Below are 25,725 nucleotides of genomic sequence, written 5' to 3'. Positions count from 1 at the left end.
AGTTGATGAAGACAGTCTTCTTCCTCACTGCTTCTCATTCTTTTCTTTCTACAGTTTTTACTTCTACTGCCTGCTCATCTGTGTGAGTTTAGGGATACGGATTTAAAAAAACAATAGCTTTATAAATAAGAAATAAACATTTGTTTACTGGCATGGTAATCAAGCCATCCTTCAAGGAAGCCAAAATCATCTTTACCATTTTCCCATAACTAGATGTGGGTATGTAGAAATTAAACATTATGACCATGAAAAGGAATGAGTCAGAAGAAGTTGTCTATAAACAAACAGTAGTGTGATAGAATGATTAAATTAGCAGCTGGTGAAGACAAAGAATTTGTTAAAGCTTCAGTCATAGTGATAAAATGGGACAGAAGTCTTACCACAAAGTTATTTTATGGATAATAGTCAGAATAATAGGAAAAGAAATTCTTTAGCTAGCTGCAGTGTTGGACAGATTTTTCTGATAGCTATAAAAGGTTTGCAGCAATATTATCTGCACAATCTTGAAGCAACTTTACTTCTACGTAATCACAGAAAAGTCAGCGAATTTGTTTTCAATACCAGCTAATAATTATAAATAATTTTTGCATGTAACTAAAATAAATAGGAACACATAGTAAAATGTGATGTGATTAAAAAGCCTCATTTGGGTAAATGTAATTAAATCTTGTATTCTGGAGAAAGACAGAGTTCAAAGTTAAAACAATCCTACAAATTATATCATTTTTATATTAGATACAAAGTATTATTGAACAGTACCTAAACACTTGACAGTGCCAAGAGCAAATGCAGAAGCAGCTCGTGGTTTGTTAGTTACAAGAGCAAGTTCTCCAAAATACTGTCCTCTTGAGCATCGAGCTATTTCAACTGCTCCATTCTCTTCTACCTCTACATCTGGTTTACCCTAAAATATCAAGTAAAAAGAAAAACTGAGAACAATATTTGCTGAACTCACTTGTACAAGTAAAACTGACAACAATAATAGTATTGTTTAGAATAAATCAAGATTTAAAAAAAAATGTGTTTTAGGGATGTTTTACCTTCCTTGTCATTATGATCCTTACTTCCCCAGATTCCACAATGAAGAAAGAATCAGCCATGTCGCCCTGTAGAAGAAAAAAACAAAGTGGGTAAAGGAAATGTGAAATTTCATTTTAATTTCACACTACATAGATCAGGCTGAAAGTAATGCCTCTATTTATTTCCATTGAAACCATAACAAAGATCATAAGAACACTATTTTGATGGATCAAATTCCCAGCTACAAAACACTATTTTTCAGCATGAGCTATGCATTTTTACCAGTGATGTATAAGAACCTGCATGATGTGGTCATAAAGATCTGCACCAGTAATTGTGATCCATCATTTCACAGCTGCTCTGATGGTGTTGTTGCTAGGAAAATGCTGCCTGTGCAGTCCATCTTTCATTGGCCTGAATAGATTGAAGTCAGAAGGTGCCAAATCCAGACTAAACAGTGGGTGTGGGCTGGACAATCCAGCCAAAATTAGGAGTGCTACACATGCTCTTTCCTATCAGATGCCATTTTGTTAGACTGCCCCTCTGTTGCCATTTGTCTCATGGCAGCAAAATGTAAGAGAACAATAGGAGAAAGTTCAACCTCTACTGCCATACCACCAACATAATAAAATATGAGGCATTACTTTTGGAGCAGCTCTTGTAACATTAAAATATTGGCAGCCAGTGCCTTGAAGTTTACCTTTTTGATATCACTGCCAAAGAGACCACTTTTAAAGTGAAATATTCTTTTAAGGCACAAAACAATTAAAACATCTACAGAGAACTGACTGCAAATACTTTTCACGAAAAGACATAGCTTACACAAAAAGCAGGGAAAAAAACAAATATGGAAGATGATAGGATCCTTACTCCTGTTATTCCACCTCTGCATTCTTTCCAAGTGATTTCTCTTACAGTTTCCCATATACAAAAGCCTCCAAGGGCTGTATCTGATATACAGTAAATACTTTTGGGCAAGACAATCTCAGTTGCCTATCCCAAAGAGTTTCCCAAATCACAGAACCATAGAATATCCCAACTTGGGAGAGATCTAAAAGAATCAAAGCATCTGACTCCTGGCTCCACACAAAACTACCCAACATTTTAACCCTATGCCTGAGAACATATACAAGAAAAGCAAGGTAGGTCCTCAGCACTCATTAGTGTAAACTATCATTTGATAATATAGTTTGAATTGCTAAATATATTAAAAATGTTGAGTTGTTTATTCACACCAACAGAAAGGGAACTTTTTCAGAGTACTATATAAGTAAAAAATTAGCTTCTGAAACAGTATCACCTTTTCCAGGTTCACTGTTTTTGTTTTGATAATGGAATATAGTTTAAAATCATGTATCATTTATAAATATTATGGTAATTGTTACTTATTGGAAGAGAAAAACTGAAACAAAATAAACAACTGTACCTGAGCAATGATTTGTTCACCATCTTTGTATACTTTGGTGCCAATCACATCAACCACTTTCAAACGCTCGGATACCTTCATTTAAAAAAGAAAAACATCTGATTAACATTATCATACTATATTTAGAAAGTCCATTTATACTTCTTTCCATGAATCTTTACACGGGATAGCATATCTTTAGTCTCCTGTTTTGATAATCACTAAAAAAAGAAAGAGCTGCTGAATAGCATTTCTGAGGTTATATTATAGTCTTCAGAGATGGAAGTGCTGACAGAGGTTCCATTTTGGATGTCTATACATCCCCTTCTTCCAAAGTTATTTCAGAAAAGCATACATGTACACATACAACTGTTAAATGAAGATATTTTGAAATTCCCTAAGTAATCGTTTGATTTTACAATTATCAAGCAAAATTAAGCTCAAGAAAATGAAAGTAAAAGAAACAAAAAAAAGCCACCGATTTTAAATACTATATTGACAACGGTTCTTTATCCTTCAAATTCAAAATATAGAAACTATGGTATTTTCTCAAAGTAGTATGCTAAATTTTATTGTGGAGAAAATTTTAAGAATTTTACCAAGTACCTCAGATACAGCCATTAAAATAATGCAACAGAAAGCTTACTTCTAAAGATTTAAGGAATGGCAACGACTCAATAAAATTTTCATACATTCTTCTCTTTTTGGCATTGTTTTTTACAATGATTCTTCGGAACGTTACCCTGTCCTGTAAACACAAAGAGAAGAAGAGAGTTTAGCAACAGAAAACACACACATGGTAGAACATTCTTTGGAAGCAGTTGAAGATGTTCGTATTACCCAGTTACAGTAATTCAGTTTAGCTATCATGCTGGCTATCCAGAGTGAGTTAAAGAAAGCAAAATTCCTCTAGAGGTCAATCATGAGCTCCTAAAATTAAGCTCCTGATCTCAGTCTCATTCACATTGTGAAAAGCTTCTCTGCCCTTTGGCAAAACGTACATACAGAGTTTACTTACAGACAGATTTGCTTAAACAGGCTGACTAGACGATGAGCACCGAGGGATGTGAACAACAGCTATCTTTACCTTGGGATCAGCCAATAAATTGATATGTAAGTCTTAAGAATGGCTAATCCAGTTTTACTGTTTTGGTAAATTCTATTGCTGTTGTCAAAGATCTAAATAATGTAACATTGATAAATAACCTCATATTTGAATTCTACTCTGGAATCAACAGCATTCATTTTGCAATTTGGAAAATTAACAATAAAGAACAGTAAAATAACTTTTTTTTTTTTTTTAACTCACTGCTTTCTTGAGCCTCAGTTTTTTTTTCTGTAGTTTCTGCTAAAAGAAAGTGCTAAGAGTTCTCATGATTTTTAATATTAAATTTTCTAAAATCGTAATTTATTTTTTTGTACTGTTATAGCATATCAGTGCCATTTATATCATACATTTAAAACAAATGAATAATACATTAATGTAAGTATTTCACTTACCAAACCCCAGATGGCACCAGGAGAGGTAGCTATAATTGTAGCTGCTCTAGGTGTATTGTACATTAAGGCCAGCTCACCAAAACTTCCTCGGTTGTCATAGGTGCCAACACACCTCCCAACACCATCACATTTTACATAAATATCATATGTCCCTCTGTTAATAAAATATATAAATAAAGTGAGTAGAATCTAGTCCTGTTCTCTGCTAAGCACTCTCACTCTATTTTTATACCATGAGTCCCAAAAATAAAGCATTTTAAATACATATTCCACTTGCTTAAACTGTATTAAGCACCTTGCTGAAGACAACTACATCACTTCAGTAAATATTCAATAGATAACAAAAGTAGTTCCTTAAAGTGAAGGATAAGGTTTTGACAGTAATTCTCTGTAAAAACAGACTGGATTTACAGTGATCTATTGATTGCCAAAATTGTATTTATTAAAAATGAAGTAGTAGTATACATGTTTATTAATTGTAACTATACTATGTACAAATGTAGCATATTGTTATGATACGACATAACACAATTTAACATTTAAAATACTTCAAAATACTAATTTGTGAGGTAATAATTAGATGGATTCCACATTCAATGAATGTGCATGAAAAGCAACATAAGATTATGAAATAAAGAGATCGTGTAATTATCTAACATCATGCGGATTTCTTCCCCCTGTCTATTCACTCCTCAACTATTATTTTTTTGTTGTTTTGAGAAAGCAGTAAAATATGGTATTTTACAGAACATGACATAGCCATCCTCACTGATGCTAAGCCATTACTTTGTTCAGTGCTGAATATCTGTACAGTACATGCTGATAAATCGTGTGAATGATTTCCAAAAACTGCTCTCCAAATCTCAGACACAACTGCCTTAGTTCTCATGTGTTCTATTTTCTTTCTCCCACACAAATGTGTAAGAATCAAGTGCAAGCACACAGAAATAGATTTTTCTCAGTGGACTTTCCCATACTACTTAGTGCTACAAGACACAGCCATTCACCTGTCAATGACATAGAAGTTGTCACCATCATCTCCTTGATCAATGACATGTTCCCCTCCTTCAACCAGCTTTTCAAACATCGCGTCCAACACCTGAGACATCTGTTCCTGTTTAAAAGAACACAAAGACAAGAAATTATCATCTGCTTTCAAAATCTTACTCTTCAGATTAACTAACTGCTCCACCTCTCAAATATGCAGAAACTGCTTAGGGACACAAAAATGTTTATGCTGCAGAGATGCATGGGTAAGCCAGAAAGACAGATTCTACTTCCTACTTATAGTTTTTTCTCTATCAGTGTTCCGATCCCAACTTCCCTTCTTGTACTACTAATGACAATATAGATCTTGACTGCAATAAAAATTATTCATAAGCATTCAAAATTTTCAACCTTCACTAATTTCATCAATTATACAGTTGTGTGCCTCATTGCAAACAACACACTTACCTGGTTTTGTCTTCAGAAATATTTTATCGGACCAAAATGACTGCAAGTATTTTGAAAATCTGAATTATATCACATCTGCGTGATGCTGGGACAGGAGTAACCATAATGGTCTGTAGTGCTTTGGTTTAGTAAATGCTAGGCTTACTGGGAAATAGGAACGTACACATGGTTATAAAAATACTTCATTAAACTGAATGGAATATGAATGCCTGGAGGGAAAAATTAACAGAATAACAAAATGTCAACTTTTGAATTATAAAACAAAAAACTAATAACTAATCATACTACTTGCTTTGCTTGTTGTAGCCTAAAACCTAATTATTTACATTAAAAAACAACAAACGCAGCTCTTTTGTGAATTGATACAAATCCTAAAAAGATAACTTAATAATTGAATTTTTATTTCCAGTTTATTCAGAAATATACTTAAAACGCTGAGAACAAGCACAAAATTCTCACTGACTTTTTCAAGCTTACCACGTATGTATAACATTGGAACAAGCGGTGAAACTACTGAAAACCACAACAGAGAGAAGCCGGTGGATTTACATCCTCAGGCATTTTTGAATGGTTCGATTCATAGCATTCCCAACCACTGCAAAATGACATTTACCTTTCTAAACAAAACCAGCTAAACCAGTCCTGTAAGAGTCCTTCTGCAGCCCATGGGCAGAGATAACCATACCACGTATCTCAGAATAATTCTCTAGAGATTGCTCTTTCTTCCTGCTGATAGAGGGCTACTCCAATTAAATGATACTTAATTTGTAGACAGATAAAGTTAGGTGAATGAATTCCATCTTTAATTTATTGAATTTCTTCACTTACACAAACCTTTTAAAAATATCAAGCTGGTGTTATCAGATCCTATTTAAAAATGAAAGCAGCCAAATACAATTTTACTTTACAGAATTAATTTATCATGTGTGGGCACAGAAAAACAACAGATGCACAGCATCTATCCTCAGTACATATCATGGGAAAGTACAGAAGGACATAATGCAGCCTATCTAGGCCAGCAGGGAATCCTTTGACTATGTCTTGATTTAGTACTTTTTTTGTTATAGGCAGGTATGTATTTGCAAAAAATAAAGGTCGTGTAACTATCCATTCATAAGTGAATAGCTTATAATTCAATTTAGGAGAAAAGCGTATGCGTGTGCACGCCATTGGGAGACACTGAAAATGATATACAATTGTCTTCTGAAGTATCACATATATATTTTAACTTTCTGAATAAACTGCAGCTAACTGAAAGACAAGTGGTCCTCTTTCTAAAACTTTCAACGCAAAATAACGATAGAGCAGACTGCAATAGCCAACCCAGGCATGTGGCTCTTGATGTCACCACGAGAATTACAAAACCTGCTTGCTTAGCTTGCTTCTGTGCGAATCCTCTTGTTTCCCTGCCAAAATGAGGCTCAATTTACTAGTGCTCTCTGTAGTTGCTCTGAAAGGATAAAGATGGGTAATTTCAAAATTAAAAAGTAGATCTGCTATCATATGCAAAAATTAATTCCAGTATTTTGTAAAGTGGCACAGAGAAAGCAACTGAAAAGCAGTCTGGGTTTGAAAAATGCTTATAAAATGAAACCAGGAAGAATTTTTTTATATCACTGTTTGCAGATCTGTATAATGCTGTGGCAATCTGGTAAACCATACTACTAGAATGATACTTTATTAAAATGATACAATTCTAATAGAAATAAAATTTATAGAGAAACTGAACTACTGAACATGGATGTCAGGAAATCCATGATTTTTGCTAGAGTTTCATTATCTTAACAGCTTTTTCAAGAGTAACAGTTACCAGCTCTTTATTCTTAAGAACAATGTTCTCTACAGAAATGCCAAAACTGAAGTTCAAATTATTTGAAATTTGATTATATATATAACATTTATTTACATACTCTGATTAATAGCAGCAATGGATTTTTTTAATTTTTATTTTCTTACATTCTTAATGGTGAAGCATGCAAATATCAAAAAAGGAACCTTTTAGAAAGTCATGGTAATCTTGGGTTGTTGCCATCAAAGCAGACTTAGTATCATCATTTGACAGCAAAAAATCCTTTAATTTCCTTAAGCATGAAGAGGCTGAGTAAAAAATAAGATTTTTGAAAGACACATTCACAATATAAATTATATTCATGTAGCAAGATTTTCTTCATGAAGATATTTTTTTCTTTTTTCTTTTTTTTTTCTTTTGGAAGTGTAGTTACTGCATTTCTGACAAAGAGTCTAACAACTGGACTTTATGACAGAGTGTGATTTCACAAAATAAGTTACTAGATAAGAGAAATAAACAAACTACAGTTAGTGTCTGAATCATCTTTGATTTCAGGTGTGGATTTAGAATCACAGAATATCCCAAGCTGTAAGGGACCCACATGGATCACCAAGTCCAACTCCTGGCTCCACAATTTTGGGACTACCCAAAATTCAAACCACCCAAAAATTCAATAGAGTGTTGTCCAAATGTATTTTGATCTGTCAGCTTGGTGCCATGACCACTGTCCTGGGGAGCCTGTTCCAGTGCCTGACCACTGGCTGAGGATGGAGAAGCTTTAACACCCAGCTAAAGCCTCCCCTCATGCAGCTCCATGCTGTCCCTTTAGGTCTTTTATCACTGGGAAACGGGGAAGTGAAGGATCATTAGTTCCCTCACCAGCATCAGCCAGCATGATAGATCCTCTCATACAATGTAAAGTGGAGATAGTGCAGTTTTCTTTTCTCTCTTATTCAGACCAAGACTGCCCCTATCCTGGTTCAGTATCAGCTTAAATGAGGAATTTCTTCTGCATGTTTAGATCCATCAGAATTAGGGCCAACTATGAAGCACAACTCACCAGGACCATGGGACTGTCAGCAAAGCTGGAACAGTCTGGGCTTGTGCTAACTATTGTTCCTCCTGATAAGCCCTGCTCATGGTTTGAAGGAGCGGACAAGCCAGGACTTCTTTCCAGAAAACAGTCCAGACAAAACCACTCTGCTTACTTGCCTTCTTTCGTGGGGTTAGCAGGAAAGTGAGGTGTAAGAGTTAAGCCGTACATTCATGTACATGTGACAATGCACTGAATGTCCTCAGATCTATTGTTAGTGATTACAGAACTGAAGAAAGGAGACAAGAATGTAAAATTTTAAGAGTAAACTTTTAAGAGTAAAAAAGCCTAAAACAGCCTACTGTAATCAGTCTAACTCTGCCTGCTGGCATCCTTCTTAATTTCCTGACAAACAGAATCTGTCCTTCTACTCAATCAAATGACATTTTCCCCTGTAATTAAAGTGTTCAAAATACTAAACATTTAATATGAAGAGCATGTTCTGTGACTAACTAGTGAAAAACAATGAGCAGGTATTCTTAGTTCTTTCATCCCAAAACATGTAAATTAACTCCACAACCTCTCTGAGCAACCTGGTTCAGCATTTGACCATCCTCATGGGTAAAAAGGCCTCCACTGATGCTTAAACAGATATTATTTACTTATGTATTATTTCAACGTCTCACAATGTCTCCTGCCTGATGCTCATCCTTCTATGGCTCCTTCACTTGGCAGCTCAGCACTGAGCACAGCACGTTTTCCCCAGGTGATGCCCCTCAGCCTTCAGGAGTGACATCAGACACTCTCAGGAGCCTGAGACCCGGATGTATCCTATCTCTAGATCTGGCTTGAAAGCTTTTATGTCACACAGTTGACTGGTCCAGCTGATGCTGTGAAGCACTCATTGGGCCTCATCATCACTGTTACTACACTAACTCTAGTATTTCTATAGCCTCTCATGCACTTTTTTTCTGGCCCCTTCAAGCTTACATCTGCACAAAGCACCTCAGCTATAAAGTCTCTGCTAGTTTGTCCTCTTTGCTGTGCTCCAGGGAGCCCTCTGTCCTCAGTGGAAATTAGACAGGAGTTCTTCAGCAAAACTTTAGTAGAAGCCAGATGCTGACAGTCTTCATGTGTGTACATATTCTAAACAGTACACTTATGACAAAAAGTAGTTGCTCTTCTTTTCCACTTTATTCCATGATGGCCACATGAAACTCTAGCATAGAAGCAGAACTTTAATGTCAAAAACACCTCTGATAGTTATCAAGGTGTGAGTGAATGGCAGAGCACCTAAACAGAGGTTTTAGGAATCTCTCAGATTAAGAATTATTTTACTGCATGAAATTTAGATGCCAAGTACCTTAATGAATCTAGGCTTGTCATGATATCCAAGTAAAAAAAAAAAAGTGGTGTGCAAGCCTGATGTATTATCATTTCATATCCTAATGTGCATACTAAAATCATTTACAAGTTGAAGTTCTCCGTAAAAATGCATGCCTGTGTCCATAAGGCTTCTTTCAGCTGTCTGTAGGCCTCATCAACTTCTTCCTCCTGATTAGTCAGGCTGTGATAAACATCCACAACTGTGTCAATCACATTTACTTTCCCCTTAATGCTCACAAATAAGCTCTTCACAATTCATCCCTAAGCAGAGCTCAGTACAGTTCAGTTCTATCTCTAACATACGGAACAACTTCACCAACTCGGCCTCGCTGGTCTGTCTTTCCTAAAAAGTACATACGCATCCATGACAGCATTCCAGTCATGCGAGCTGTCTCACCATATCTCCATGACTGCAATGAGATCACAGCCCTGAGACCACACACAGATCTCTAATTCTTCATCTTTGTTCCCCCATGCACAACAGCACTGATTCAGGCACTTCAGAGAAGAAGATGCAGGCTTCCCTGGGAGAATGCAAGAGGATCCCTCACAGCTATACACACCCTTGAGGTGTCTGGTCTTGTGGCTCCTGTCATGGGAGGCAGCTGAGGCGAATTTGTTGCTGTTCTGGTTGGCCTGGTTCATTCCCAACGCGGTTGCAATGGCATGAGCATTGCCATTTAGGACCCCACCCCCCCAGTATCAATCAATTAATGTTCAGCAAAGTACTAGGAAGGCAATGAAGCAGACACAGTACTAGAACAGTGAGGGGAAAAAAACGAGACAAAAAAATTCAGCCAAGTATAGGAAGGAAAATCACGGGAAGAAAAAAAATTAGAAATCAGTAAGTCAGGATCTTGAAGATGAAGAGTAAATCGCAGAATTCATGTCTCCAGCACCCAGTGTTCGTTTTTCAGAGCAAAAACCATGTACGTATACTCCCGCGGAACTGTGATCTCAATGTTTGCAGTTCTATCGATCCAACTCAAAATGTTTAGCTCTCTTGAGTGATATCCACTTGTAAACTCATCAAAAAGCCCTTATTTCTTCACTATCTAATAATCTAATTAATATTTAGATGTATGATCAATATTTTTGAGTATTAATCAGTATTTTCCTCAAAAATTCTTCTGCACAGTTATATGTTGTTAATGTTCTGTCTCTGACATACCACACATATGCCCATCAAGTCAGGCTCTGTAACACTTTCTCTGTTTTGTAAATTGCCCCTCTGAGCAAATTGGCTTAGTCCTATAGCAGTTTGCTAAAAAAGAGCAGAAATAATACTGGACTGCAAGCACTTTGTAAGTTTTTAAGATGAAAACACCCTCCTTTGGGCAGTTCTTCTGTAAAATGTTCATTAACTGAATACAGGCCAGGTGGAGAGTATCCCTGTTTACCAGACATGATGTCAACATTAATTCTGTCTTAGAGAAGAAAGGAGAATTAAGGGCAATTCTATGTTTGGGAATCCATTAATTTGTGAAGAGTTTTATGCAATCTAGGAAAGTATGTTCATGTTCTCTCATTCATATATTCATATATGTATTTGCATTAATTGTTCTACCATCTGTAGTCCCAATTTTTCAAAGCAAAAAAAAATTAAGAATGCAAAAGCATTATGAGAACCTTCTGTTGGTAGCACACTTCAATTAAGGCTTCTGCCATGAGCAGAAGAGTCCACTATTCATAAAACATGGCTGCCTTATGCTTTCTTTCATCTTCCCTTGAATTAATCAATTATAATTGATTAATCAATGTTTGTACTCTTTTATAATAATTCCCCAGGTGAATGAGTGGCAATATTCATGGACACTGCTTTTGTACATTTGCAGAGAATATGTATATTTATTACCTTTTAGAAAAAGGTCAAATCTTATCTTATTGAACTACAAGCATTAGCAGGGCAATGATCTCCAAAATAAAATTTCCCTGAAACAGAACAGATCTAAAACTGTTTATGGATTTTTGCTAAAGAAAGGACTTGAACTTTAAATGCTAGGGTGCAGCACAAATTTGATGGCAGCACAAATTTGATGGCACCAGTCCCTTTAGCCTCCTAGTTACTTTGACAATAAGTTGGTTCATCACTTGTTTTTTTGTGTTTGTTTTTTTTTTTCAAACTGCTAGTCATGGGCCATGTCTACCCCATAGCAGACAAACCACATAACTTGCTATTAATCTGCCTCAGCAAAATTGCCTCTTGAAAGACAAAACCAAAAGAGTAACTGCTAGAACTCTGTCATCTAGATGAGCTGCTCCTGCTGCTGCTGCTGTTCCTCTCAGTGATAGAACAGCTGTTGGGTTGCATAAACAGAAACAAAACCAAGTAATAGCAACTTGGGATTCATCCTCAGTAATGGCTCAAGGCATCTGGTCATCTTGTTTACTCCTTGTTGGTTTAGACAAAATGAAAAGGAAGGGAAAGAGAGCATGAATCAAGGAGGATGAAAAGAGCACCTTGATAGGAAGAAGCATGCAGCTTCTGATTCCAATGCCAGTAACCTCCAGTATCTGTAGAACGAAGGAGAGGGCGTGGGAATGTGCCTTGGGCACACACCTCAGTATTTTCATTGACACAGTTCTGCATTTACCTGCTTAGTTCTGGAATTCCTCTTGATTCTTTCCTGATCCAGCCCTCAAACAAGAAGCTGAAGAGCTCTGCAAAATCTCTTTTCCTCATTTTGTTGCACACACATTTCAATCCATATTCCTCTTCCAGTAACTTTTCCAGTACTGTTACACACTAGCTAAAACTGACAGTGAGTGACCCCAAACAGATGGGAAGTGAGCAACTCCCAGAAAGGTAAAAAAAAATGTATTTTAACATTTAAAGTGGTTTTTTTTTTAAGTGTTTAAGGGAATTAACTCAGAAGTATATTGTTGAACTGACATTAATTGATCAGTCACATCCTTAGCAACCCACAAAGTTAAACAAAGATCTGAGATAATTCAAACAACGTCACAGGGAATTTTACAAGAGTTGGATTTTAAAGTAGAAAGTGCTACTTAGTGAATAGTATTGGAGCCTAATGTACCTTTATACTAGGCTGCTTTTTCATTAGAGCCTTTATGTGAAATATCAATATTTATAAATACTTCTGCATAGGTTTACCTATCTAATATTTAAAAACTGCTACCAGATAAATGCTGGCTCACGACAGTGATATGTATTTGGAATGTCCTAAATTGTCTCAAAGCCTGAAGGCTATCTTTTTCTCCTCTCTGTCATTTTTTCTCACATTCAAATGGCTGTTTTTTACTTTTAGTGAAGCCTCTTGCCTTTTCAAATAGGCTCTTTAATTAAAATGCTGAGCAGTACTGTAAGTCATCTTCTAACTACTGCAGCTTCTCCTTTTGCTTTTATGATACTCTTATCTTATCCTTTCATTCACATTAAAATACAGTGTGTTATGGTAGGATAAAGTTAGCAAAATGTGAACTGCATTTAGCATCATCACTGAATGCCATTCTGATCGTGCCTGAGGACATGCTGTTACACTGCATTTCAGATGGTATGCTATCTAAGAATGTGTTTGACACCTTGCTAAAGGGCCATCAGGGAAAAGCCATTAAGCACTTTACATTCTCTTTCCCATTCTACTCACAGACCTCCACAACCACGTTTTTCATACACAGAACTATAGCAGGAAGAAGCCGAAGCGCAATGCAAGAAAGAAACAGTGGGAGTAGGAGACACACCATCTATACGCAGCTTGATTCTTGTTCCAGAGACTGTAGCTTTAGCAGCTAAGATGAATGAGGGGTTTTTTTTACTAATATGCCAGGGAGTAATTTCATCAGCTGGCATCACATGTACTTAAGTTGTCCGGGGGAGAGGCAGAGGTGAGGAAGAATCCGGGGTAAGAAAATTTAAACTGTTGCAACTACGGTCACAGAGCTCTTAAGTCATTGTCTAGGAGCAGAACAAGCAGAAGGAGTGGGGAGAATTTCCATGGGACTACAGGTCTGGGTTCTGGCAGCAAGCCAGACTGAGGAAGGCCGGGTTTTACTACCCTTGCTGTCTTCAGAGCTCGGTAGCTCAATGTTCTTAATGAATACAGTTATAATATAAACATCTTTACAAAAAATAAATTATTTTGCTTTCTAGAACACTGTAAAGGATTTAATCTACAAGAAAGCATTCATAATCCACAGGACATAATCCTAAGCAAAGGGAAGTGAACAAGAAAAAACTTGGGAGATCCCAGGAACAGACTTGAAGGCAGAGCCCCACAAGGGAAGCGTTGTGCCAAATACGTGGAAGTGACTGTGGGAAATCCTAACAGTCACGAGTAACTGATTCAGAAGCAAAAAGAAAACACATCACAGCAATGCAGTTCTTAGAATACTTCCACCAATAGGGGTGGTGATCCCTCAGAACTCTTCACAAAATCATATAAAGTGCCCAAGCTGGAGTAGTTCAATGCTGTGTCATACACAGTATTACAACAGGACGCAGCACTAACAAGGAACATATAAATAAAGCAATTCTGCATCCAGTACAGATGCCATCAAACCTCTCTGAGTCCCTGAAGTCACACAAGAAAGTAATTAAGTAGTGTAAGGGACAAATGTTTGGGTGACTTTAGCACAAACCAGTATAGTGGAACAAGTTCCAATTAAACATACAGCACAAGGGAGCTAGGAGATCCTGTGTCAGTTCCCCAGCATCCCAAGAATGCACACATATGATTCCCTATGTTGAGACTCTGTACCCTCCTCCAGCTCTGCCTCCAAGGTTTTGCAAATCCCTAGAGGGTTCTGTGGCTCGCTGCTCCCCAGGGCCTCTGTGGGAAGGGGTGCCCTGGTCAGAGCACCACTTCTGTGCTGACAAAAGCAGGAGCTGGAAACTCGCAGCATGAATCAAGCTGCATTCTCTGTAATAACACTTGACTTCCCAATAGAGATGCAGGCTGGTCTTTCCATTAGCTCTCTCTCTCTCTTGAATTAAACTTAAAACTTTTTGTTCTCATGCTTAAAACTACATAATTACTCCTCTCCCCTCCTGATAGAGCTGAATCAATCCTTCCATTTGCTGTGCTGTGAGTCACCCCAACCTCAGCATGCACCTTTTGACTGATAAACACAACTTTGCCTTAAACAACCCCGTGCACTTTTGTAGGATTATCACCTCTGTCTGATCCAGAACACTCATTCACTGCATTTCAGTTTTCTAAAAAGCCCATAATTGGTTTTATGGACAACAGAAGGAAATAATCTGCAGAGAAGAAGAATATCTGTAGTGTTTTACGTTATCTATACTAAGTAAAATAATGATGTAAATGTCTTCCTATTGCCCTTCCCTCTCCTTCTGCTTCTCAAGTTGCTTGTTCAGTTACTGCTATAGCTAGAATGTAGGCTTTGGAGGTAAGTTTAGGTTTTCATGAGGTACTCAGCACGCTTCTGGGAAATAAAGTAACTAGTAGCAATAATTCAAAGGTTCCAAGTAACAGATGACCTCCATAAATGAATGCAAATAGATAAACAAACAAACAAATAAATAAAATACAGCACAATCACACCAATACATTCATATTAATGTATTCCAAGAAATATATTTTGTATGTGACAACAGTTATAAAAATGGCACTTCTGGAGTCTATGGAATGGTCAAGAAAGCATACATAAGAGCTTATAAAGTCCAATCTGCAAGCTTCTATTCAAAATTTCAAGAGAATTAATTCTCATCAACACTTCTTGTAAAGATGCTCTTACCGGATCTAGGTTCTTAAAAAGAAGAATGTCCTTGCAAGCCTCCTGCAGCCTGTTTCTTTGATCATCTGTTTTAGGGTGAATAATCTGAGAGATATAATAGAAAAACCTTTAAAGTGATTATCATACAGCAGCAAATAGTTGAAGGGCTGAGTTAATTCACCTAAGTATTTTATACAGTATTTTTTCATGCTTCATAACATTTTCTCTTCAAAACCTTCAGGATTTGAATAAATAGCAACAACACTGTATCACCACAGCATGAGCAAATGATGCCTGTCTGTATTTAAGCTGACAAGACCTTCAGCATTTGTAGAATCCAGTACATTTTCAAAAGCCATTCTGGATACCCTTATTTTAGTAGTTTCTGTTTAAACATTACTCTGCTGCTCCCTAAGCACATATACTCTGTAAAGAAACTCCACTGATACATTTATCTATTTGCCATGACTACTTCCTAAAGAATATTTTGCAAAATAATCTCTGTGCTAAGTTTATACAAGTAGTTTAAAGAGTAAACAACAGACTTTACATCATTTGAGAGACAGAAATTCAGTAAATTACCAGTGTTTGGTTAATATGACTATCAGTCAAGTTATTGGTTTAATTTTTATTTTTATCATAACCTTTTTCAATGCTTTAATTAGACAGAAATTAGGTTCAATACAAAAATATAAGCCAGTCACACATGCTATTTTATATTAAAAACTGAGTAAATGCCTTTAAAGGTGACCTAACTAAAAGAAATAAATATATTTCACTAGTTATTGCATTCTACGTATGAAAATCTTAGTGATTTTACAATTCATCTTTTTTATGCCTTACCTAAATACTAGAATACTGATTAAAATACTGCAAGACTATAAGGAGGCTAAATAAGTACTTTTAAGAGCAGAAATTATCTAAGCAAATGTAACTGCACACAAATGTTTCCATAACAGACCGTGGATCATGGGTACAATCATTTAGACTGATATTTAACTGTGTCCTACACGGGTAACTATTACAGAGAATTTTTAAGTGTTCTTCTAACATGAAAACCTCACAGATTATTAAAGAACATTACAATAATGATGGCTCTGAAAAGGAATGGTAATGCTAGTTACATAACGTATATAATCATCCTAAATTTTCTTCCTGAATGTAATACCTCAGAACTGAAAAAAAAATCAATAAAGCATTAAATACCCTAGTTTCTGCATCGTCCTCTTCTTCATCGGGATTGTAAGCTTCTGCACACACTGAAATAAAAAAAAAACTATAGTATTAATTGAAAGTAACATATTGTTTCACAAGAATTACATTCACAAACACTGCATGCCATACATAGCAATGTGACACACAGAAGATATTGCTGATAAGAGTCCATGGCAGGTCATCACCAACTGCTGGTCGAAAAGGGTACATTTACATTAATTTTCGTCATGTTTTTTGTGCTTTAAAAGATCTCCAAGATACTTCACAGTTTCCCAAGTAACCACTCATAAGTGATCTGATCTTACTATCAGAATTTTTTCTCTCCTGTCTAACCTAGCCCTGTCTGTTCAGAGTCTAAGCAATCTACACTGGATACAGAGACCAGATCTTTCCCATTGCCTGTGTAAATACAAGGGTTTTTATACAGTTGAAAATTTCTCCCTCTCTCTTACTTTTTATGGTAAATAGTTCTGATTATTGAAGTCTTTTCTTACAAGTCATACTTTCCAGCTCTAATTATCCTCATTGCTGTCCTCTCAGCTCCCTTCAATTTGCCCTGCCTTACTGAAGTACGATGATCAAAACCACACATAATGTTTGAGCTGAACACAATACTGAGTTGTCACAGTTTCAGCTGGGATAGAGTGAATCTTTGCAGAGGTTTGTATGCTGCCGTGTTTTGGATTTGAGATGAAAACAGTGGTGATAACACACCAATGTTTCAGTTGTTGTTGAGCAGTGTCACCCAAGGACACTTCAGCTTCCTGTGCTGCTCTGCCAGTGAGGAGCCGGGGATGCACAGGGGGCTGGGAGAGGACAGCACGAGGACAGCTGGTCCAAACTGACCAAAGAAATGCTCCATAGCTTATGGTGCCATGCTCAGCAATAGAAGCAGGGGTGAATAAGGAGGAATGGAGATGTCTGGAGTGATGGGGTATGTCTTCCCTAGAAGCTATCACACGTGATGAGCTCTGCTCTCCTGAAAGTGGCTGAATGTCTGCCTGCTGATGGGGAGCAGCAAATTAATTTCTTATTCTGATTTACTTGTATGTGCAGCTTTTGCTTTACCTACAGTTTGGTAGGTTCTCACCATTTTGCCTACCTGATTCTCTCCCCATCCCACCTGGGGAGAGGAGCGAGCAGGTGCATGATGCTGAGCTGCTGCTCAGCACATCCGATGAAATACTGCACTGACATTTTGCAGGCTATATGTATTTTCAACCACCCACACCTTTTTCATAGCAACTTGATTACGTCTACTCATGTAATTTTCATGATTTGCATATGATTTTCCAAAATCACTGCTTCACCAGCTGTCCTGTATATGGCTATTCTGCCTAAGAGTAGTACCATGCATTTATTAAGCAGCCCCATATTCCCCAAACTATTCCTGCAATGTGCTAAGCTCATTGTGAATTCTAATCTCCAGCATTATTCCAATCCATTCTCAAATTTGTGAAAACAGTAAATCTAATAAACATACTCATACATAACCTAGATTATCACTGAAAAAACCACAACAGTATCCAAAACAAATGCCGATGGAACAGTTATCTGACCCTGACACAGAATCATAGAATCACAGAATCACAGAATTGTAGGGGTTGGAAGGGACCTCTAGAGATCATCGAGACCAACTCCCCTGCCAAAGCAGGTTCCCTACACCAGGTCGCACAGGTAGGCGTCCAGGCGAGACTTGAATATCTCCAGAGAAGGAGACTCCACAACCCCCCTGGGCAGCCTGTTCCAGTGCTCCGTCACCCTCACCGTGAAGAAGTTCTTACGCACATTCGTGCGAAACTTCCTATGCTGCAGCTGATGGCCGTTTCCCCTCGTCCTGTCTCCATGTACCACTGAAAAGAGACTGGCCTCACCGCTATGGCCGCCACATCTCAGATATTTATAAACCTGGATCAGATCTCCTCTCAGTCGTCTTTTCTCAAGGCTGAATAGACCCAGTTCACTTAGCCTTTCTTCATAGGGGAGATGCTTCAGGCCCTTCAACATCTTTGTGGCCCTCCGCTGGACTCTTTCCAAGAGATCCCTGTCTTTTTTGTACTGGGGAGCCCAGAACTGGACACAGTACTCCAGATGAGGCCTTACCAGGGCAGAGTAGAGGGGGAGGATCACCTCCCTCGACCTGCTGGACACGCTCTTCTTAATGCACCCCAGAATGCCATTGGCCTTTTTGACCACGAGGGCACACTGCTGGCTCATGGCCAACCTGTCGTCCACCAGGACGCCCAGGTCCCTCTCTGCAGAGCTCCTCTCCAGCAGCTCATCCCCCAGCCTGTATTGGTGCATGCAATTATTCCTCCCTAGGTGTAAGACCCTACACTTGCTTTTGTTGAACCTCATCCGGTTTCTTACTGCCCAGCTCTCCAGCCTGTCCAGGCCTCGCTGAATGGCAGCACAGCCTTCAGGCGTGTCAGCCAATCCTCCCAACTTCGTATCATCAGCAAACTTGCTGAGGGTGGCCACTATCCCCTCATCAAGGTCACTGATGAAGATGTTGAACAAGACCGGACCCAGCACAGACCCCTGGGGGACACCACTGGTCACAGGTCTCCAGCCAGACTCTGCACCACCAACAACGACCCTCTGCGCTCTGCCAGTCAGCCAGTTCTTAACGCACCTCACTGTCCACTCTCTATCCCACACTTCCTCAGCTTTGTTATAAGGATGTCGTGGGAGACAGTGTCAAAGGCCTTTCTAAAATCAAGGTAGACTACATCTACCGCTCTTCCCCCATCCACCCAGCATGTGACAGCATCATAGAAGGCCACTAGGTTGGTCGAGCACGACCTCCCTTTGGTGAACCCGTGCTGACTACTCCTGATAACCTCCTTTTCTCCCAGTTGTCTGGAGATGGTATCCAGCACAAGCTGTTCCATCACCTTTCCAGGGACAGAGGTGAGGCTGACAGGCCTATAATTACCCGGATCTTCCTTCTTGCCCTTTTTGAAGACCGGAGTGACACTGGCTATCCTCCAGTCTTCAGGGACCTCCCCTGTTATCCAAGACCTCTCAGAAATGATGGAGAGCGGTTCAGCAATGACCTCCGCCAGCTCCCTCAGCACACGTGGATGCACCCCATCAGGTCCCATGGACTTGTGGACCTTAGTACTGCCTAGGTGCTCACACATGTCCTCTTTCCTGACTAAAGGGAAGTCTCCCATTCCCCAGACCCTCTCACTAACCTCCAGGGTGTGGGAAACCTGAGGGAGAGCCTTTTCACTGAAGACAGAAGTAAAGAAGGCATTCAGTATCTCTGCCTTCTCAGCATCTCCCGTTACCAGAAGCTCCCCCTCTCACTTAGTAAGGGGCCCACACTCTCTCTAGTTTTCCTTTTGCTGTTAACATACTTGAAGAAGTCTTTTTTATTATCCTTTACCACTTTAGCCAGATTCAATTCCAGGCGGGCTTTAGCCTTCCTCGTTGCATCCCTGCAGGCCCTGACTACATTCCTATATTCTTCCCAAGTGGTCAGACCCTTTTTCCACATTTCATGGACCTTCTTCTTTCCTTTGAGCTTGCGCATGAGCTCCTTGCTCATCCACACAGGTCTCCTGCCACCTTTTCCTGATTTCTTGCTCACAGGGACGCACCGATCCTGAGCTTGGAAGAACAGCTGTTTAAATGCTGACCAGCTCTCAGAGGCCCCCTTACCTTCTAACATCCAAGCCCACAGGATAGCTCCAAGTAGGTCCCGGAAGAGATCTAAGTTGGCTCTCCTAAAGTCCAGGGTAGCAATCCTACTTATTGCTTTGCTTTTTCCACTCAGGATCTTGAACTCCACCATCTCATGATCACTACAACCCAAGCTGCCCCCAACCTTTACTTCCTTAACAAGTCCATCCCTGTTGGTGAGAATAAGGTCCAGTAACACCCCTCCCCGCGTCGGTTCCTCCACCACCACCTGCATCAGAAAGCACTGCAAGAACCGTCTGGACCGTGTGTGCCTGGCCATGTTGGTCGTCCAGCAAATATCTGGATAATTGAAGTCCCCCATAAGTACCAGTGCCTGGGAATGTGACGCTACATCCAGTTGCTTTTGGAAGGCCTCATCAGCCTCCTCATCCTGATCAGGGGGCCTGTAGTACACAGCCACAACAGTGTCACCCTTACCAGCCTGCCCCTTGATTCTCACCCATAACCCCTCCACTGCTACATCACTCTCCCCCAAGTGAAGTTCAATACATTCTAGCTGCTCTCTCACATAAAGAGCAATTCCACCACCCGGCCTAGCCAGCAGATCTTTCCTAAAAGGCACATAGCCCTCCATGACAACATTCCAGTCATGCGAGCTGTCCCACGTCTCCGTGATCACAATGAGATCATGACCTCGCGACTGCACGCAGAACTCCAGCTCTTCCTGTTTATTTCCCATGCTACGCGCATTAGTATACAGGCACTTAAGAGAAGCAGCATCCCCCTACCCTCTCCAAGCCTTTGAACTCCCCTGTCTCCACCCATCAAGTTCTGCTTGGAGCCTCGAACTGCCCTCTCAGTCCCAGCAGTCCTCATTTTGTCCCCTTCCCCCTTCATACCTAGTTTAAACACCTGTCAATAAGTCCTGCCAGTTCCTTGGCTAGAACCCTCTTTCCCCATGGAGACAGGCTGCTTCCATTTGCAGCCATCATGCCAGGTGCCGAGTAAATTGCCCCATGATCAAAAAAAAACAAAACTCCCGTGTTTGCACCAACTCCTAAGCCATTTGTTCAAGAGATGGGTTTTTAGGCTCATCCCAGTATCGTTTCCTGCCACTGAAGGTACAGATGTAATAACCACCTGCACACCTGTTCCTTCAACTACCCGCCCCAGTCGCCTGAAGTCATCTTTGATAGCCTTCAGGCTTTTCTCACCAACTTCTTCACTGCCAGCCTGTACTATCAAGAGTGGATAGTAGTCAGAAGGGCAGATCAGTCTGGGAAGTCTCCTAGCAATGTCCCTGACCCATGCCCCAGGGAGGCAGCACACCTCTCTGCGGGTAGGGTCGGGCCGGCATATAGGGCCTTCGGTTCCTTGCAGCAGGGAGTCGCCTATGACAACCACCCTTCTGTCCTTCCGGGTGGAGGAAGTCTTGAGGCGCGGGGGTGACCGCTTCCCCCGAGGCACCCTCACGGGTGGGCCTCCCTCCACACCTGCACACACCTCTCCCTCGGGTTCTAGGGTCTCAAATCTATTCCGCAGAGGCACCTGAGGAGCCGAGCATGGTCTGGGGGGGGGACGCCCACAACGCCGAGTCGGTATCTGTTTCCACCCGTCCTCTCTCAAACAGCTTTGCTCTGCTCAGCAACAACAGGGCAGAGGCTCTGCCACTGAGCAGTGGTTATCACCTTGCCCTTTTGGGAGAGAGTTACAGTGGTTTTGACCCAGTCCCACACCCCCTAGTTCTTCATAAGTATTGTGAGGGGAAGGAGCAGACTGAGGGCTCACTGTATCAGGAGCACAGTCTGCCTGCCGATTCCTCTCTGTCACCTGTTTGCAAGGCGACTGGAGGCCACATGCTCCATAGGGAGCCTCAAGTGCATGCCGGGACCTCGGGGCCAATAGGGCCTGGCACCACCAGTCAATTTCCTTTTCACAGTCCTTGATGGTCCTCAGCCTCTCCTCCTCTTCCCTCAGGCAGGCCACCAGACTGAGAAGGTCATTTACCTGGTTGCACCTTACACAGGCACTGCCTCCATCGCCTGGCACTTCAAGGGCCAGACTCTGGCACTCGTTGCAGCCAGCAACCTGAACGCTAGCGTGCTGTTTTGGGACCTCAGTCTGGGTCTCCACACTCTTCTTGGCTACAGCCTTCCTCTTACGTGTGCAGGGGACCTCTGTCTGGGTCTCCACATGTTTCCTGGCAGTAGCCTTCCGCCAGGACGCAGCCATGGCAATCCAGCAGACCCACTAGCACTAGCACAATCAGAGTAGCAGTAGCTGCTTGGTAGCACCTTTCACCACCCAGTTTTGTGGCCATCCCATGCAATTTATATTAACACACAGCACATTATTCCCTACCTTATTTACAGAAGGATCTTGCAGGACACTATTTAAGTTTCTTAAATTGAAAATGTAAGAATCTGCTCTTTTCTCTTATTCGTAAGTTCTGTTCTCTTTTTACATTAGATAGTTCCAACAAATCCGTGCCCATTGTTGTTTATCTCCCTTTCTCCGGTACTCCCAAAATGTTTATTTGTTCATTACTTCTCTAAGAACAAGAATGACCCATGGACTTCTGATAGCTCTCTTCCTTTAGGCAGAGAAGTCATTCATCCCTTTTAATGATCAAGTTCTCTTTCTTTTGTTTATCTTCTTCAGCTTCCCCATGTTAATTGCTAACAGGGCTGAGATCGACTTTTCCAGTTTCTCCCATTTCCAAGTACAGCACTGCTCAGGCACAGCTAGCCTTCTAACACCTAACCTATTAAATACTCTCTAATTCATCCTTTTTCTTTTCTAGGCTGAGTTTTCCATACACTCCTAATGCCACTAGTGAAGATTGACGTAATGCGTTAAGTAGAACAACCCTTTCCTAGAATATCCTCTTAGCGGTAAAGTACTTCTAGAAAAACTTCTGTTATTCCTAATGTTTGTCCTTGTAACTGGATCACTTTTTTCTTTTTTTTTTTTTTTTGCCTTGGTTTCCTTGATCTTTGTATCTTTTGCTATTCTTTTATACTCATTCTTAACCACTCAATTTGGTTTTAATTTTCTACACAGTTCCTTCCTGTGCTTGATATAAATAATAAAGCTATAATTCAGACAGATTTATTTTCTTTTATCCTCCTTCTGTGCTGTCACAATTTGCATTTGTTCCCTTTGTATAGTTTCTTTGAGGAACAACCAATTCCCCTTATCTCTTCTCCAGATTCTTTTTCTGCAAGGTGATGCCTACTGTCCCCTTTTACCTCCTTGACCCTGCTGCTCCAATCCTTTCTGCCTACCTCTTACTGTTCCTAAAATGGGAGCTATGCCATCCTACAGCAATTCTCACTCACACTGGCTTTTCTCTATTCTAGAAGAGTTTCTCCTTTACAGTTGGTATCAAACAGAATAGTTCTCCTTGAATGGCTTTTCTGTGACTCAAAGTTTCATCCAAAGTGCACTGCTCTTCCTCTCCCATTTTCTCTCCACACCTGTTCTGCTAGTTTTGTTGCACTGCTTCACACGGATTAAGATTTCAGAACCTCTTGATTACTCCCCGTATTTCCTATATTATTCTACAAACACATTCTGTAGTAGGCACCAGATAGACCCAAGGAAGTGCCCATTCCCCCATCCAACTAAGATGATTTCACTGTACTACTGCACATGTTATGCAGAGTCCCAAAGGAAGCCTTGACTCTCACTACCTCACCGTATAAGGCACTTAGCAAATCTTAAAACATCAACTTTCTAAAACTTGGCAGCTTCAAAAACAATTTTGATCAAAATCCCTCAAATCCCTCTGGAACTGACCAAAAGATTTCCACCAACTTTACTAGGAACTGAATTTGGCTCCAAAGAATTACAAATGCCCACAAAAGGAAGTTTGAGATATCTTGAACAAGTACAATACCTTACCTCTAAATATACAAAATGTCTCTACCAACATTTTTATGGAAATACAGTATTTATGTGTTGTCTGCAATAAACTTCAGGGATTTTTATTTAAATAGCAACAATAATAACATGCAAAGTAAGCATCATAACCCATCACAATGTAAATCACTACTTTGTTTCAACTGGTATCAGCCTCTGCGTCGTAAGGCAATGGGATTCAATAGATGCATGTGGCAGTGTGCTGCTGGGTGAATAAACAGTCTCAACCTGAACAAAAGTGACAACCGGTCCTTACCTCCAATGAAACCTTTGCATGAAAAAATTAAGCAAAATGGGAATTTCGTTTATGAGGATTTATGCTGTTATCAGAGAATCAACAGGTCTCGGGGAATATGGCTGAAGATTTAACAGTCCTTCAGATCACACAGAAGAAACTGAGTTTAGCCTCATCCCTGGCCATCTTACCAGTCCCTTTCACATAGCCACAAGCATGATCAGCACAGAAAGAGAGAATGTATCTGCAGTGTCATCTGGTGTCTCTGCTCTAAATTCAGACTTGTCTCTACTTGAGAAACTCAGTCGCACTATTATCAGCAGGTACCTTAATTAAATATTTCTGCTTTATTACTGAATATGTGCAATATATATCTTTAACAGTTGTAGTTTCTTCTGGCTAGTGCCCATCTTCCCCAATTTTAAAATGACTTATTCTCATCATCTGTCATGAGAAACTTTCCTTCTGGTTGTAAATCTCTGCTTATTTTACATTGGCTTGTCTTTTTGCCATAATTACAGATGCATTTTTCATTTGCGCCACAACTCACAGATCATATAAATGCTGTGGGTCTGCAGCTTCAAATGCAGAATTTCCTCTTCTCCATTCTTATTTCAGTAGCCTGTCTTAAAAGCTTTGTAGCCCAGTAACATAAATTTCTGAATGTCATTACTAGATGTCTCATGGAAAAACTTGATACATTTTATTTCTGTTCCTGAAATACGGTTTTTGACATTAGGTCCAATGAATTTCATGACATGAGCAATGGGGTTTGGGCCATTAAAATCACAATGACATAAAACACTCAGAACTAAAGAAGATGTTTATACTGTAGACATTCACATCTGCAGAAGTCATTTGGGTTCCAATTACAGCCAATGGAGAGAACTTTTACAAAGCTATTAATCTGACCTATGTTACATGTCCAGATTAAGACAAGAATAATTACAACTCCGACTAACAGGCTGTGGTGAACTCTATCCCTCATAAGATGAATCCTGTTATTTACAGCAAGCTGCTAGACTAACTTCTTCACTTCTCCATTTAGTTCATATTCTTTAGAAAACAAATCCATCATCTGATGGTGACAGTTGCTCATGTAATACTAAGTCTTTACTCAGAGAATCATAGAATCATGGAATGGTTTGGGTTGGAAGGGACCTCAAAGCCCATCCATCCCCAACCCCTGCCGTGGGCTGGCTGCCCCCACCAGCTCAGGCTGCCCAGGGCCCCGTCCAACCCAGCCCTGAGCGCCTGCAGGGATAGGGCACCCACAGCTCTATGGGCAGCTGTGCCAGGACCTCTGAGTAAAGAATTTCCTCCTAACATCTAACCTAGATCTTTTCTCTTCTAGTTTAAAACCATTCCCCCTTGTCCTATCGCTATCAGACGAAGGTACTCATAAAAAAGTCACC

General features: G+C 39.9%; 1 protein-coding gene across 2 annotated transcripts in view; it reads right to left on the bottom strand.

The window, feature by feature from the left end:
* The window catches only part of PRKAR2B (protein kinase cAMP-dependent type II regulatory subunit beta), an 83,532-nt gene that overhangs the window by 2,887 nt on the left and 54,920 nt on the right, over positions 1-25,725 (bottom strand). The window contains exons 3-10 of one of the 2 annotated variants that reach the window (XM_085217231.1): positions 16,492-16,544; positions 15,307-15,390; positions 4,933-5,039; positions 3,926-4,079; positions 3,072-3,173; positions 2,447-2,521; positions 1,041-1,106; positions 760-904 (exon numbers count right to left, since the gene is read on the bottom strand). In XM_085217231.1, coding sequence (XP_085073357.1) covers positions 760-904; positions 1,041-1,106; positions 2,447-2,521; positions 3,072-3,173; positions 3,926-4,079; positions 4,933-5,039; positions 15,307-15,390; positions 16,492-16,544 — 786 coding nt within the window. The remainder of the gene's footprint in view (positions 1-759; positions 905-1,040; positions 1,107-2,446; positions 2,522-3,071; positions 3,174-3,925; positions 4,080-4,932; positions 5,040-15,306; positions 15,391-16,491; positions 16,545-25,725) is intronic. The other variant, XM_085217240.1, reaches the window with a different exon arrangement.

Source organism: Meleagris gallopavo, chromosome 1 (genome assembly GCF_905368555.1).
Source record: "Meleagris gallopavo chromosome 1, MGAL_WU_HG_1.1, whole genome shotgun sequence".
Lineage (NCBI taxonomy): Eukaryota > Metazoa > Chordata > Aves > Galliformes > Phasianidae > Meleagris > Meleagris gallopavo.
The sequence above is the reverse complement of the archived record's forward strand: the minus strand, read 5'-3'. Positions and strand labels throughout refer to the sequence as shown.